This window comes from Rhinolophus ferrumequinum, chromosome 27, assembly GCF_004115265.2.
Source record: "Rhinolophus ferrumequinum isolate MPI-CBG mRhiFer1 chromosome 27, mRhiFer1_v1.p, whole genome shotgun sequence".
NCBI lineage: Eukaryota > Metazoa > Chordata > Mammalia > Chiroptera > Rhinolophidae > Rhinolophus > Rhinolophus ferrumequinum.
Window position 1 is genome coordinate 975658 of NC_046310.1, and position 15142 is coordinate 990799.

At 60.8% G+C, this 15142-nt stretch overlaps 1 protein-coding gene across 2 annotated transcripts in view; it reads right to left on the reverse strand.

Annotated features, from left to right (window-relative positions):
- Nucleotides 1-8398: 8398 nt before the first annotated feature.
- Nucleotides 8399-15142, reverse strand: part of PKP1 (plakophilin 1) — a 32640-nt gene continuing 25896 nt past the window's right edge. For both annotated transcript variants that reach the window (XM_033099840.1, XM_033099841.1), the window contains 8 exons: nucleotides 14901-15015; nucleotides 13977-14132; nucleotides 13105-13281; nucleotides 12757-12910; nucleotides 12261-12447; nucleotides 11665-11749; nucleotides 9737-9843; nucleotides 8399-8589 (listed from right to left, as the gene is read on the reverse strand). In XM_033099840.1, coding sequence (XP_032955731.1) covers nucleotides 9769-9843; nucleotides 11665-11749; nucleotides 12261-12447; nucleotides 12757-12910; nucleotides 13105-13281; nucleotides 13977-14132; nucleotides 14901-15015 — 949 coding nt within the window. In that variant the 3' untranslated portion in view covers nucleotides 8399-8589; nucleotides 9737-9768. The remainder of the gene's footprint in view (nucleotides 8590-9736; nucleotides 9844-11664; nucleotides 11750-12260; nucleotides 12448-12756; nucleotides 12911-13104; nucleotides 13282-13976; nucleotides 14133-14900; nucleotides 15016-15142) is intronic.

Sequence of the window (15142 nt, forward strand, 5' to 3'; positions counted from 1 at the left end):
ATGCCCCTGGGGTGCCAGTAATAAAAGCCACCGCGTATTGATTGGCATTTCTGTCACTTCCCCTTCAAAGGGAGGGAAACTGAGGCGAGACGCCAGTCTCACCTGCCAGGTGGGAGGGACCAGATAGGACAGTGCTCCCGCAGGTTTGGAGGGGACCAGGGCCTGCGTCCCTGTGAGACCGGGGTGGGTGGAGGAAACGGTGTCTACACCCAGCCCCAGAGAACAAGGAGGAGAAAGGCAGGGAGGGCGGGGAGGGAAGAGGGACTGTCACACACAAGAGACGCGTTATCACAGAGTCCGGGGTCTCCTGGTGGGCCGAGGGCAGAGAGCCGGGGGTTGGGGGAGCGTGGCAGTGTGCTCTGGGGTCCCTTCTAGGCCCTCTCCCACCAGGGGCCTGGGGTCAGCCCCCTGTGGACATGGACCCTCCTTTGAAAACCGTCCGCTGCAGTGGGTGCGGAGGGCAGCCTTCCTGATGCCAGGTCCCAGGGAGCTTTTCTCTGAGGTCACCTGGTGTTCAGGAAAGATTCTCCACACAGTGGTCCTCATGGGCAGAGTTCATTCACATCCCACCCGCCTCAGAGGCAGGAAAGCTGAGAACAATGGATTCTCCAGGGGCCTGTTTGCCTCAAAATCCAGCTCTCCCCCAGGAGGCCCTCGTTCTGCATCTAGAGCATTACTTGCGCCCGTCCACGACTGGCCCCCCAGCTCCTTCCCCTCTGGGTGCCAAGTTCCCTGGTCTAACAAATGACCAGGAAGTTAAATGAAGTGTGTGGTAGCAGGGCAGAGCTCAGTGCCTGGTAAGTTGTAATAAACCTCAGCTGCTGTCTCTGCTGTTTCAGTTGTAATGTGTCACCAGGTCTGGGGAAGCAGCTCTGCCAGTGCGGAGTCCTGACCGGCCCCTCCTTGGGTGGGGGTCTTTATGGAGCCCCCAGAAGCCTCTCTTCTCTCTGGGTTCCGGCGTCAGGCCTTCTCCATGACCAGAATCTGCTGCTGCTCATTGGCCCTGCCCCGGTGGCTGGCCCAGGGCTCTGCCACGTCTGGATGGAGGTGGCAGAACTCGCTCCCAGGCGGGCTCCACCCCTGATTCTGCAGCCTGGTTTCTGGAAAGGGTGGGGCAGGACCTGCCCCGGGTGGGGGGCTGCTGGGTCCTCTCTCAGGGGCAGGCCGCAGGCTCTCGGATGCCCCAGGTTTGGTGGGGGAGTAGCCAGAAGTGCAGGGCAGACCAGGCTGGAGCCTCTGTGGGCTTGGTTCTCCCTGTCCTGTCAGTCTGCTAGGAGGACGGCTGAGTGCAAATGGGACAAACTGGCCCTTCATCTCCTACTGTGTCCCTCCTGTTTTCTCCTCTGTCCCGGGACTGGCACTGACCATGTGCAGCTACTTTACAAACGTTCCCTGCTCAGCCACCCACGGTCCCCAGGTCACATCCACATGGTACAGATGAGGAAACAGGTTCAGAGGTTTAGGCCACGTGCAGAGGGCCACTCAGTAAGTGCAAAGCTGGGACTGGAACCCAGGTCCATGGCTCTTCCCAGCACGTGGGCCTTGTTGAGTGAGGGGCCCCCCAAGTCTCCCCAGAATGCAGTGGCTGCACCAGGATGGAGCCTTGTGGGGACAGAGCCAGGAGAGCAGTTTCCAGGCTCTCGGCCTCACGTGGAAAGGTGCTGGCTCGGTTATTAGATGGCCATCAGCTGTAATCGGGTGGCTGTCCGCTGTGGCTGAGTGGCCATCAGCTGTTACCAGTTAGCTATTAGCCACTAATATAATTGCCGTGGCTACGCTAGGGGGTTGGTTGGTTGGCAGAGAAGCGGACGGCGGGTTGCGGATCGTGTGGCTCCTGCTTCCTGTGTCTCCAACCCAGCGACCAGCGAGAATATAGTGGTATGAACCCCATATCCATGGCTCCGTGGGTGTTCCTTTTTGGCCTCTCCGTATCCTGCGTTCTTGTGCAGGGAGCGGGAGCTGAGACCCTGCATGACAAGCCTCCTGCGAGCTGGCCGTGGCTGGGGCTGGGGGTCAGGGCACAGGGCACGAGGTGGGGGCTGGCTGTGCTCCTTCCTGTGCCTGCTGCCCCCACCCCAGGAACAGCAGCCTCTCCCAAAGCCTCTCTGCCCTGTGCCTGTCAGCCTACAAGGGACCTGATGGAGAAGATGTAGCAAGTACAGCAGGGCGGCCAGCCTGGAGGTAGCTCTGCAAGCAGCCCCAGACAGGGACACGTGAAGGGACTTTGTCCAGAGTGAACAAGCAGGGCTCTCAGCCTCCTTTTCCTTGGGGGTGACCCGCCACTGCTTTGCCACTGTGCCACCTCTGACTGCAGAGCGTGAGCCAGGGTGGGCAGAGGCTTGGCACCTGCAGTCGTCCTGTCCAGCTGAGGGAGTAGCTACCCTGTGCCTCTGTGTCCCCGCTCCCCCCTCTGCAGTGATCCTTGCCCTCCCTCCCCTCTCTGCTATCCAACCCCCCAGCACTGAGGAAACAGCTTAAGTCCCTGTTTCTCCATGACGTCAGTCTCGGTGGGGGGAGCTCCTGAGTGACTGTGGCTTCCCTGGCTCACGCCTCCCATGCTGCCTGGAGAAGCCCCCACTGAAGGCTAGTGAGTCCCAGAAACCAGGCCTGGTGCCCAGCCACCCGCCCGCCCCTCCTGGGCCTGTTCCCGGAGCTTCAGCCCCACCCACCCACTCATCCCAGCTCTCAGCCCCCACCCCAGCAACGACAGGAACGTAAATTACTCTCAACTGAAGACTCAGGAGAAACTGTCTCCCCACTCCTGGAGCGCCCAAGCCCCAGGGGTCGCCCCACCCGTGGCCCTGGGCTCAGGCCTCTGCCGCACCAGCCACACCCTCAGCACACCCCACGCGCAAAGCAGGTTCCTCAGTAAAGTCAGGCCCGGGCAATGCAAATCTGCAGGAGGCATGGGCTGGGCTGCTCTTCAGGAAAGCGGGGGGGGGGGGGGGGGGGGGGGGGGGGGGGGGGGGGGGGGGGGGGGGGGGCGGCCGAGAGCTGGGGCGTTCCCACCGAGATTGTGCTGAGGCGCTCACAGTGGGTCAGGACGACCTGCCGCCTCACCCTCCTCTCCCACCCAGCCCCACGCTGCCAGGAAGAGCTGGCGCCTCCCTTGGCCTTGGCCCCCAGCCCAGAAGGTCTTCGTGGAAAAGGGGTGCGTGAGAGAGCAGAGCCCAGCCGTCTGCCAAGGCTAATCTGTGTCCGGCAGAAGCGGGGGAGCTGGGAATTGAATACACGTGGGAATTAGAAGTGGACTGGGCTGGAGTCTTAGTACCGAAGATTTGACTGTTGAAAGAGTGAAAAGAGGCTGTTAGGTTTGGGGACCTTTACTACAACCCCCCCGCAGGGAAGGTGCTCCCCAGCGCACAGATGGTAGACCCTCGCCCCCAGTTTCTCAGGAGAGGCGCTGAGAGCTCCTCTTCCAGTCCCTTCTGGAGAGGGGCTGTGGCGGGACAGCAGTGGCACCTCAAGTCTGCAGGCAGCTTGCCCTCACCAGCTTTTGTTTTGAGTCTCAGATGCTATCGTCCTAGAGCTGGCACCCCAGTCCCTGGCAGCAGGGAGGAGACTCGTTTTCTGTGAGGCTTGTGGCTGCTGTGGAAGGAGCTGGGACCCCCATGTCGGGGGAGGGGAGCTCCTGCCAATCGCACAGCTGGCCTGGCTTTTGCTGACTCTGTGTTGGATGGAAGTGGGACCGGCAGGGCCGGTTCTGAGTCACTGGCTTCTTTGGCCCCCGCCTCCCGCCGCGGGCGGGGATGCCAGGCTGTGATCTCCCAGCTCTGCCAGGTGTGGGGCTCATGGAGGTTCTGGGGAGCTGAGGGCGCAGGCCATCACGTGGAGTGGCAGAACCGGAAGGGACCTCAGCCACCCCCTAACTTTACAGAAAGGACCCTGGTGAGCAGCCTTTCCCAAAGCCTGACAGATGTGTGGTGTCCTGACAATTTTATTGAGAATCATTTTTTGTGGCTTTCCAGGCCTAGATGGCAGAGCAGACCAGAAATGGAGGCCCCAAATCTGAGCGGCCCCAGTCCCACTGTACTCGATACTGCTCAGACCGCATCTGGTGTCCGTACCCCATTGGGAGCTCCAGGTCTTAAGAGGGAGGGTGACAACCTGAGACGTGTTGGGAGAAGCATGACCAATCGGTGAGGGGGCACTGCACCAGGCCCTCTAAGGAAAGGCTGCAGAAGCCGAGGTGGTTTCTGGAGCTGAGAAAAGTCAGGGGCACAGGTGGCTGTGTCCAGATGTTGGGAGGACCGTCCTGGAGAAGCGAGGCCGGGCCCAGGCTCTGTGGCCCCCAGGCGTGAGGACAAAGACCTGCCAGTGGAAGCTGTAGGGGACAGACTGTCTCACGGCAGGACAGCTTCGGGCTGTCTTACCCGGAGGTGCTGCTGGCCAACTGCTTCCGGACCCCCAGGCTTAGTTAGCAGGAGGGAGGCCTGGGAGCGCGGTCAGGCCAGTTAGCGGGGATTCTCGGGGTCTGCACCTGGCACCCACGGGAAGGTGGGGATCTACAGCCACATTCCCCAGAGGGGACAGCAGACATGCTCCAAGTCAAGGGCCTCTGCAGGGCACTGACACACAGGTCCCACAGGGGACGGACAAGTGAGCCGGGCCTCCGGGACAGACAAGGCTTTGACAGGCACGCTGGGCAGAAACACCGCAGACAGTGGCATTAAATGGGCACAGTGTGTTTGGGGACATGCCGGGCCTGGGTGGAGTGTAGGGACTGTGAATGGGGAGGAGACAAGACAACGTGGGGACAGCAGGGGGACAGCGTGGGGACAGCATGGGACAGCGTGGGGACAGCGTGGGGGCAGTGTGGGACAGCAGGGAGACAGCGTGGGGACAGCCTGGGGACAGCCTGGGGACAGCCTGGGGACAGCGTGGGACAGCAGGGGTACAGCCTGGGGACAGTGTGGGGACAGTGTGGGGACAGCAGGGAGATAGCGTGGAGACAGCCTGGGGACAGCAGGGGGACAGCGTGGGACAGCAGGGGGACAGCCTGGGGACAGCGTGGGGACAGTGTGGGGACAGCAGGGGGACAGCCTGGGGACAGCCTGGAACAGCCTGGGGTCAGACTGGGGACAGCCTGGGACAGCGTGGGGACAGCATGGGACAGTGGGGGACAGCCTGGGACAGCCTGGGGACAGCGTGGGGGACAGCCTATGAATTCTCGCTACAGGAAATCGGGAGCTGGCCGACATTTTTAGGCAGAGGAGGAATGTGTCAGCATTGTGTTTTGTGGTGGCTCTGGCGGTGGCCCACTCTGGTGGCTGAGGGCTGGGTGGGGGGACAAGAGGCCAGTCAGGAAGCGCGTTCCATGCCGGGCTTGAAGGTGGCTGCTCGGAGCGTTCCTTCCTTGGTCTGGGTGTTCAGTTTGCGGAGATTCACGGGGTTGCACTCATTGAACTTCTGTGCTTTTTCATTAATTTAAAGCAAAATAGCTTAATTTCATTAAAAAAGCCATGTGAATGAAAGCTTACCAGTGAAACATTTATCAATTTTAAGTTTGTAATTTGAAGCCAGTACATGATTTTTGGAACCGGTTAACGTTCATAATACAGTTCCCGAGGCGCCAGGCGCCGTGTGTAACAACCAGGCCATAGACAGGCCGTCTTCCTCCCCTGGGCTGAGGCTCCGGCCCTCCTCCCTGGCCTTCTGACTGGTACCAAAGTGAGGGGTGACCCAGGAGGTCTGGGCTCCGGTGAGAGGCCGTGCCAGCGTCCTCCTCCTGGGTTGGGAGAAGCCCATCCCAGCTCCCTCCCCCCAGGTGGCCCTGCCCCGTGGCCCTCAGCAGTTATGTCTGGAAAGTTCCACGTGGATGTCTTGTCTCTTATGACCCTCTGGAGACCAGGCCCCCTGCACCCTCTGCTTTGTGACCCCGAGCACCCCATACGGGAGTGGGAAGTGAGCACCTTCAGGAAACACAAGTTCCTTTTATACCCTGGAGGTTTGTTTGGGGGCCTTCACAAGGGGTGGTTTTCCGTTTACAAGCCGTGTGACGTTGGGCTCCCTCCCTAAGCCTCACTGTACTTGTCTGTAGGGTTCTCAGAGCTTCTGTGAGGACGTGGGCAGGTGTCTGAGTGGTGTCCCCCCCGCCCCTGTGGCACATGCAGCCCTCGCCTGGTGCAGGGCCTAAGTAAGAGGAGACCCCAGAAGGAAGTCAGCAGCCCTTCATTGTTCAGCAGCACCCCAAATAATCCACTGCTTGAAAAGGTTCAAAGAAATGCCAGCAATTTATTGATTTCCTCTATTTCCAAAAAAGCAAGTACCTAGCATATGGCGCAGGTAAACTGGGCCTGACCAGTACAAAGGTTTTACACAAACATGGAGCAGAAGACGATGGGCTCCAGGGCACCTCACGCAGCCCCCTGCCCATCCCGCAGCCTCGGCCTTTGGCATTTCAGCCGTCCACCTCTCAGCCAGGCTCGGAGGTGGACAGGAGCGTGTCACCGCGTCCTGAGTCCCTGGGAGAGGCAGGGGGCTGCACTGCTAGTCTGGCCCCCACTAGACAGGGCTGGGGGCCAGGGAGTGGGTCTGCCTGAAGCACAGGATGCGGAGAGCCTGCGGCTCTGTGTCCTTCCTCGCTTGGCCCCAGGTTGGAGCGTCTCCTCTTGGGTGTCTGTCCTGAGAGTGAGGCTTACGATAAGGCAACCCCAGACACACAAAGCCCAGCACCCATCCTCCCCTCCTTAGCACATGCACCCTCAGGCCCCTCTCGGTCTTGCCTCTTCCAAAATGACAGGCATGGGTCATAGGCTGGGGGACAGGCCCCTCTGGACAGCCTCAGGGGACACAAGAGAAGTTACCAAAATGAGGCGTGGCCTAACTGTCCACCCCTGACTAGACTGGTTCGTTCTCTCACACTGGGGGCCCCTAAGGCCAGGCCCCCGTCTCCTCTTTCCGCCAGGAGAAGGTCCGCTCGTGAGGACAGGAGTGTGGTCTGTTCGTTCACGTGTCCTGAGTGTTGTGAGGGACACTCCCTGGTACAAACGGGGACTCCACACTTTGTTTAAGAAATAAATTCCTCTGGGCCCCGAGGCCAGGCAGGCAGTCATCCCCAAACCCCTTTCCAGGACATCCTGGTGGGAGCAGGGTCACATGTGGGCCCTGAGGGGGGTGAGCGGGACCTTCCGTCGTGAGCGAAGGGGAGGAGGGGTGTCAGGTTCACAGCACCCAGGACACCCGCTCAAAGGCCCCTCCTGGCGGGTCTGTCTCAGTTGGCACATCTTGGAAGGCCCATCCTCTGTCCAGAAGGCACTTTTCCATTCTGACTGCTGGGGTCAGAGTGGGGTTGGATTGGGGAGCAGGGGGAAGGGGCAGGGACGGGAAGGCCTGGGCACCTGGGCTGGCTCCATCTACAGAACGTGCGGAGGGCTATTTACAGCAAGCTTCTCTCAGGAGGCCTCCTGCCACTTGTCCGAAGATCACAAGAGGCAGGGGTCTCGGGCATGGATGGTGCCCTGGACGGGCCTCTTTAATCACAAGCCCTGTGGTTTCACAAAGAGGGCGGAGATAGGACGGCTGGGGTTCAGGGGGAAGTGGGGACGGCCTCCGGCTGGGCCGTGGGCTGGTTGGAGGCCTCACAGGACCGTTCCCTTGGCTGGTCTACCTGAATGTGCTTCCTCTAAGTCCTGGGGCCCAAACGTGCCCTCACGTGAGTCTTCCAATCTCACAGGGGGGTGGCAAGTGTCCTCCTGGTCAATTTCCAAATGGCCCCTGTCCCATTGAAGGCTGCAGTAGGTCCCTGCCTAGCCCCAGCCTGTCCCCCTGCCCCAGGGAATATGAAGACCAAACAGCCGTTCCCAGAACAGCTCTTGGGCTCTGAGCACCACTTTTCCATCTTTCTTGTGCAACAGGTATGTCACAAGCCCCCTTGAAGGACGTAACTACAGTTAGAGGCTGAGCCTGCTCTGCCGGGCACACAGCCGAGAAACGGTGGGCCCCTCTCTCCGGGACAGACCTCGTGTAGCGTGACTGTCCCTACGATCTCTAGCCCAGTCCCAGGGGCATTTTGTGAAGGGCGGTGTTATCAGACAGCGGGACTGCCCGTAGACACACGACCTCACCTCCCTGGCTGACCTCCCTTCCTGGAAAGCGCCTCTGAAGGGGGGAGTTGGCCCTGCAGGACGCTGGGGAGTCTCCCACCCTGGGATGTACATTTCGGGGGGTGTGGGCAGCTAACAAAGCACACGTACTTGCCTACGCGTAAGAAACATTTTCACCGCCCATGAGCTGCAGTCAGACAGCCTGCCTAGCTGTTTGCAGTTTGTGGTCAAGGCTTTAGGCACTCATGCACACACGCACACACTTACATTATACACACACATATATATCATGTCTCAGCAAAAGAAGTATTGACATCAGAAAAAGTCCCTGTAACTCAAGAAAGGTCCCCCCACCCGCCCCAACCCCCACTGCCTGCCAATTCTCCCAAGGGAAAAAAACAAAAAAAAGAATCTAAAAATATTTCCATTATGCACAGTTTTCAGGTTTGCTCTTGGTTGCTTTGAACTTTTCCAAATACTGCACAGGTGGACAGAATAACCCTCCAGCCAGGCCTGAGGTCTTCTCTGAGGGGTCATGTCGTTTCTGCAAAAGAGGGAGCCCTCCCGTTAGCGTGCAGAGCGAGACGCAGCCATGCCGGCAGGTCCAGCGATGCCGCCACCCGCTCCCCACCACGTCTGCCCCGATGTGCCCTGGCCTGAGACCCTCCGACACCTTCTAGGTGGATTCTGTAGCATCAGAAGCGTGTCAGATCTGTCGGCACTGCCATGCCCACCCTGTCCCACCCACACGGTGCTAGCCTGGCACTGAGCACTTAGATGGCTCATTCGGAATCTGCTGAATTTACTTCTCTCCGTTTCCGTCCTCAGGCTTATGCTCATCCACCAGGAGATGGCGTCTGAAGTTTGATTTAATCTTCATCTGGACCACAGGTACAGCCCTCTCTCCACCAGGACCCTCCTCAGGTGTTGGGGTGCTGGCAGGTCACCGGGGCTTCAGTTCAGGTGGCCCTGTTCTCACCCTGGCTCTCTGCAGAGGCTCTACACGGGGGCCACTCCTGGGGACCCTCTCTAAGGCTGACGATGTCTGGTTTGAGTGTCTAAGTGGGGTCCTTGGCTTACCCGATTCAGAAACACATGGCACGCTTGTCTACAAATGCTTTTCCCACTACTGAGTCAGAAATGCTGGGGCGGGGCCAGGAGTGCATGTTAGCAAGCACCCCAGGTGATCCTAACGGACACTAAGGCTTGCCAGCCTTTGTCAGATTAATACATACTGGTTCTGAGTGTTTGTTCCTTAGAATCGTCCGCTGGAAATAAGCTTGTCTACACTAGGCACGTGCAGAGACTGGAAAGTGGACTGTGAAAAGGGTCAGGAAGTGGGCAGTGGGTGGCATGCTGCACCCACTGCAGGGGCCGTTCACACCGTAGCCCGTGGGAATGACGTGTCCTGGCTTGTTCAGTGCACAGACTACACGGCTGTACCTGGCAGCTCTGCCCAGACCTCTGGCCTGCTGATACTATTAGGACATTGCACATCCTGTGGTGGGACAGCCCACGGCACCCTGGCCAAGCAGGCTATACAGCTATCCTCACAGCCTTTGTGTCTGCCAGAGCCAGGCTGTCTGCTAGACCAAAGGATGCTTCTGTGTCCCTGGGGAGACAGGCCTGGCCCCTCTCTCTGAGACTGGCGGACGCTGCTGCAGGGGTCCTGGAGGGTGGTCTCTTCTTACCTGCAAGCTGCACTTGGTGGGGCAGCCTCCTCTTAGAAGCGGGAGGTGAAGTTCCTGAGGCTGTTGGCCCCTCCTAAGGTTCCCAGGATGCTCCTGTCGAAACCTTGCTGCAAGGAGACAGACGGCCACCGTGTGAAACACCCTGGGACCCAGAGTGGCCTGGGGCTCGAGCCACAGCCCTCGGAACACGCTGCAGGTGTGTGTCAGGGTCAAAATGGGCCTAAGTAAATGGGTCACCAAACACAAGGCCGTCAACCCCGTGAGTCAGTGAGAAGTGTCGGGATGCCCACCAGCCCGTGGGAAGGTGCGTCCTGCCTTTGCAGAAGTCCGATCGAGGCGTGAGGATTTCAGCGAGCACACATCACTCTTTAAACAGAACAACAGCCGACTTCAGCTTGGAAGTCTGTTCGTTGCCCTTCTCTCTGTCACTGCCTTTTTCTGTTTTGTTTGTTAAATCCTGACACTTGGCAGGCAGGACGCGGCCAGCGTTTCCCGAACAGTGAGCAGGGCTGGCACAGGCAGCAGGTGCGCTGCAGGCTCTGTGGCCTGTGCCCCTGACCTGCTGTCCTCCTGCAGCCGTGCTTGGGCGCGCCCGTCTCCTGCCGCTCAGGCCCGTCCGCTCTCTCGTCCCCCTTACGCTCCAGCCCCTTCTCCGCCCACTCCCTCTCATGTCACGACAGAGATGCTCAGGCTTCCTGACATCAAACAGCTGTCGTTTTACCCGTCCTTGTGTCTCCCGTATTTCTGGGCCAAACTGCGGTGAATGGGTCCCCGCCCCACACACAAGCCTCCCCCACGCAACAGGCCCTGTGGGGTCCCTGGTCTGTGTCAGCAGTGCTTTCGGAGGGCGTGGGAGGCTTCCTGGGTTATGTCGTCCATGTCCCCTGAGGACCCCTGGGCACCACTGCCCACCCTTCCTTAGCACGTTCCCCGTCCCACGCGGTCCAGCCCCGTCCTGGCCACCTCACACAGCTCCTCCTGTTCCCCGCCCCCTCTCTCCTCGACCCCCAGGTGAGGGTCTCCTCCACGACTTTCCATAGACTTGCCCTGCGATTGTCTGGCTTGTTTCTCTGTCTGGACAATGTTCCATTCTGGGTGGCAGCCTGGCCTGGTTCCCCAGGTCCCACACCCGGGCCCCAATCCCACGCTTCAGCCTTTACCTCTGCAAATCGCCCCCCTACAGCCCACTCTGTTCTGTGACTGTAACCAGTGTCCAAGCAGAGGCTTGAGCACTGTCAGCCCCATATTCTGTGTCTCCTGCCTTTTGCCCCCATTGAAGAAATGGCTGATGCAGGAGTGGGAGAGAAGAGTTGGTGTGAAGAGATTCCATAAAGCGAGACCCGAGGTAGGACCGCGGGCGGAGAGAAGGCAGGTGTCGGGGTCAGCCCTGGACGCGCCCCACAGCCCCAGGGTCTCTCCGTCCCCTTGGTCCCCACACTGGTGTGGGGGGAGTCTTTTTAGTGTTGCTTTCATCACGAAACCCTACTCTCAAAACCCCTACTGGTTCCCCAGTGCCAAAGGCAAACCCTCAAGCTCTTTGGTCTGAAGTTGAAGGGGTCAGTAATCCAGCCCAAACCTAGCTCTCCAGCCAGCGTGCACGTCACGCCCCAAATGAACCAAGTGCCTCTGTCTGCCCTGCTGCTCTGTTTGCTCCTGGAGGCTCCCACCCCAGGCCTCCGATATGCGACCCTGATTCCCTCTGCCCTCCATGCGCTCAGCACCCCTGGAGGTCCCGACAGATGCCCTCAGAGGCTGATCTCCTCAGCGTCCTGCACGTGTGTCTCAGTTCTGGCTCTGTGGGGGGGTGGGGGGGTGGGGGGTGGGGGGGGAAGGGGGCACCCTGCCCGTTCCTTCTCTGTCCACTTGGACTTGGCTCACGCAGGGAAAGTGGGGGGGAGCCTCCCATCAGGCTTAGGGCGTGGCCTTACCTGTCTGAGGATACTCTGCAGCTCCTTGCTGGACCACATGTCAGACAGGAGGAGCCGGGCAGCTTCTGAGGCCTTGGAGGATGCGCTGGGCAGGTGGGAAGGTCATTTGTGGGTGAGGTTCTGGGCCCTCCTCCCTCCCACCCTCCCCTCCAGGTACCGGAGCCATCTTCAGCCTGGGGCTGGTCACTCTCCACGTAGGGGACAACCCCATGCCCCTGCCACCTGCAGGAACCCCGGGACTCCTCGGGGGCCATGGGGGGCTCTACTCTCCATTCTGCCCCCCGGCCCTTGTCCTGGGAGGATGGAGCCCCAGGAACAGAAGGAAGCTCCCACCCGCGGGGTCTGCCTCTCTGGCCTCCGGCGACCCGCTGAGGACTCAGTGCCCGCCAGGGGCCCTGGCAGAGAAGTGCGCTGCCCTGAGGCCTGGCTGCTGGAGCCTTGGCTCCCAGGTGCTCTGGGCTTCTGGGGTCAATCCTCCCGGCCACCCGAGGCCCCACTGCAGCCCACGTTTGCGCCTTCTCAGAGAGTTGCAGGGTGGCCTGCTTTGCAGGGCTGGGGGCTGCGCTGGGGGCCAGGGGCCGGCCCTTTCTGCCCACCTGTTGCGACACAGGTTGATGACGTTGTTGATCATGCCGCTGGAGAAGTACTGCCTGGCCATCTGCGGCTGCGACGTCAGCAGATTCCTGACCGTGTAGCAGACCGAGGACAAGATGTCTTCTGAGTTGCTGGTGTTGCCAGTGTGACTGGTGAGGAGCCTGGCCACTTCGGGGAACACCTGGTTCCCTGGGGGGGGAAGGAGTGGAATGCATGGGGTCAGATGCCCGAGGGAGGGGGCCACAGTCCCGGACGGCCGTCAGAGGGGCTCCGAGCAAGGTGGCCGCTCGAGGCCTGGGGCCCAGATGCGACCTCACACACCTGCTGTCCATCCCAGGGGACCTGCCCCTTTGTACCTCTGAGCTTCCCCTCCCAAATGGTTAGGGGGTGACCCCAGGGAATGGTTAGGGGGTGACCTTCCAGCAGCCTCTGGAAGCTGGGGGTCTGCTGGAAGTCCTGTCTAGAGGGCGGGGTGGGCTGGCGCCGTGTGGCACTCACCCATCACTCTGTGCAGTGCCGGGTGGCGGGACATGTTGCTGAGCAGGGAGGCTCCGGACCGCACCACGTCGGAGTTGCCAGATTGCAGGAGGCGAGCGATTTGTGGCAAGCCTTTTTCCTTGAGCCCGATCAACTGGCTCATGCCACTGGACATCTGGACAGAAGGACCGAATGAGGACGCAGCCTGTGGCTCCTCAGGCCCAGTGGCAGGGGGGAGGGGCCAAGGGTCCCACACAGAGAGACCCCCCACTTTTCCTCCCTCACAGGGCGGCATGGGGCAGCTGGGGACACAGGGCGGGCGGGGGGTAGGGGTGGGGGAGAGGTGCAGGCGTGAGGGCCCCGGCTCACCAGCCCCTTGCTGGCGGTGAGGTTCTGCAGGGCCCCTGCACAGGCCTCCAGCGTGGCGTCCTTCTTGCTTTTGCCCATGAGGTTTAGGTAGGTGCGGATGGCGTCCGAGTGGTACAGCCAGCTGCTGCCCTTGGGATTGGTCTCTTCCTCCGGGAGGGGGCAGTCGTAGTTGTTGTTCTGAGGACAGAAGGCAGGTCACCAGGGAGCCTCTGAAGGGACGGCACCCAAGCAAGCTCCTGGCTCCTGGAAGCGGGGCCAAGGAAGCAGCCGCCTGCAGCCCCTTTTCTCACTGAGGCAGCGAGAGTGACTGACGGACCGGCTGTGTCCAAGGGACAGGGAGCCGCTCGGTCTCTTGGGGATTGCGTCCAGCCTCTGCTCAAAGCTTCCAGCTGCGTGAGGCTGCTTTCGGGTCTCACAGCACGATGCTTCCCGCCCCCCACAGCCCTGAGTCAGAGCCTGACCCCCCCCCCTGGGCCCACAGGGGTGGTCCAGGGCCTGGTCTGCCCAGCTGTGCCCGTGGAGGAAGCCGGCCTTCTGTCTCTCCACCCTGCACCTTCTGCTTCTGGGGGAACCCGGGAGGCTCAGGAAGCAGAGGAAACCAGAGAGAGGATTAGACACATGGCTCCCCCAAACCCTCAGGAGTAAAGGGGACAGTGGGGACTCCTTAGCAGTTACATGGGATGGAGGAATGAGGCCTGCAGGGAGCTGGACCTGGGGCCCCCGGGGTGGGTCCCAACACACAGATTCCTTGTCTACACGGCCGTCTGCCCAGCTCCCAGAGGGCAGTCGGTTCCCCAGGCCAAGGCTGGGACCTGGCCTTGGCCCCTGGGGCTGCTTCCAGGCTTGAGCCTGGCGGGCTGGGGTCTGCTCACCATCATCTTGTCGCTCTTGTTGCTGAAGCAGCCAGTGGAGGACTTCTCCGTGTAGGCATTACGGGTGTTGTACTCCAGCTGGCGGTAGCGGGTGGGCACTTCCGCGTCCAGGCGGTATGAGAGGTTGTGTAGGACACACATGCAGTTCTCCACGGACTGGGGGACAAGCAGGGCATGTGCCTGAGAAGCTGCCCGGCCTCAGGCTCCAGGCCCACTCCCTGCCCCCACTCATGGAGGGGCAAGCACGTCCGACTGCCCTGGAGGCCCTGAGCACAAGCCCCCACCACAGACCAGAACAATCGCCTAGGGCTGTGTCCCGGAACCTGGAGTGGAATCCAGTCCCATCATTTCCTGCCTGTGTGAGCCGAGGGGCTGGCTCTACCTTTCTGGGCCTCAGGCTCCCCGGCTGTAAAATGGGGCTGAAGTCACCCACTTCTGGACAACGGGAAGATTATACATCAAAGTACCTATCATGGAGCCTAGCACTTAGTAGGACAACAGACAGAGGTGAGTTTCCACTGTTACGGCCAACGTGCCCGTGGTCAGACTGGGCTGCCGAGGACATGCCTTCCGGCCTGGCACACCCACCTTCAGGAGCAGCCCTGATGTCTGCAGGTTCAAAAGCCATCAAGCCCCATGTCCCCACCCGTCCCTCTTTTCGTGGCTGGTCCCCAGCCTCCAACACCAAGGTGCCATCCCATGTGTACACGAACAGGAGAACTCCCCAGTGCCACGGCAGCTGCTCCCCGAGGCCCGCCGTTTCCCTCTAGGGGACCAGCCGGGGGTTTGCCCTGCTAACGATGTTGGGTCCTGCGGGCATCTGCCTCCCAGGGTCCGGTTACACAAGGATGGGGGTTCCCTCCAGAGAGGAAAGGCAGGACACCCACTGGGACCAGGCTGAGCAGCCAGGGGACAGGCGCTCACCTTGTCGTCACAGCGGCTGGCTGCCACACAGTTCTGGACGTAGGCCATGAGGGCATCGATGAGCCCCGTGTAGTTTCGCATGGTCTGCCGTCCGGCGTCGGCGGAGCTCAGGTTCCTGAGGGAGGGCAGAGAGGGCAGGGGTGAGGGGTGGGGGACATGCAGGGGACAGCAGGTGGGAAAGAAGGGGCAGAGGGGACCAGTGGAGGTTGGAGGTGTGGGCGGAGGCAGAGGAAAGGAAGGAC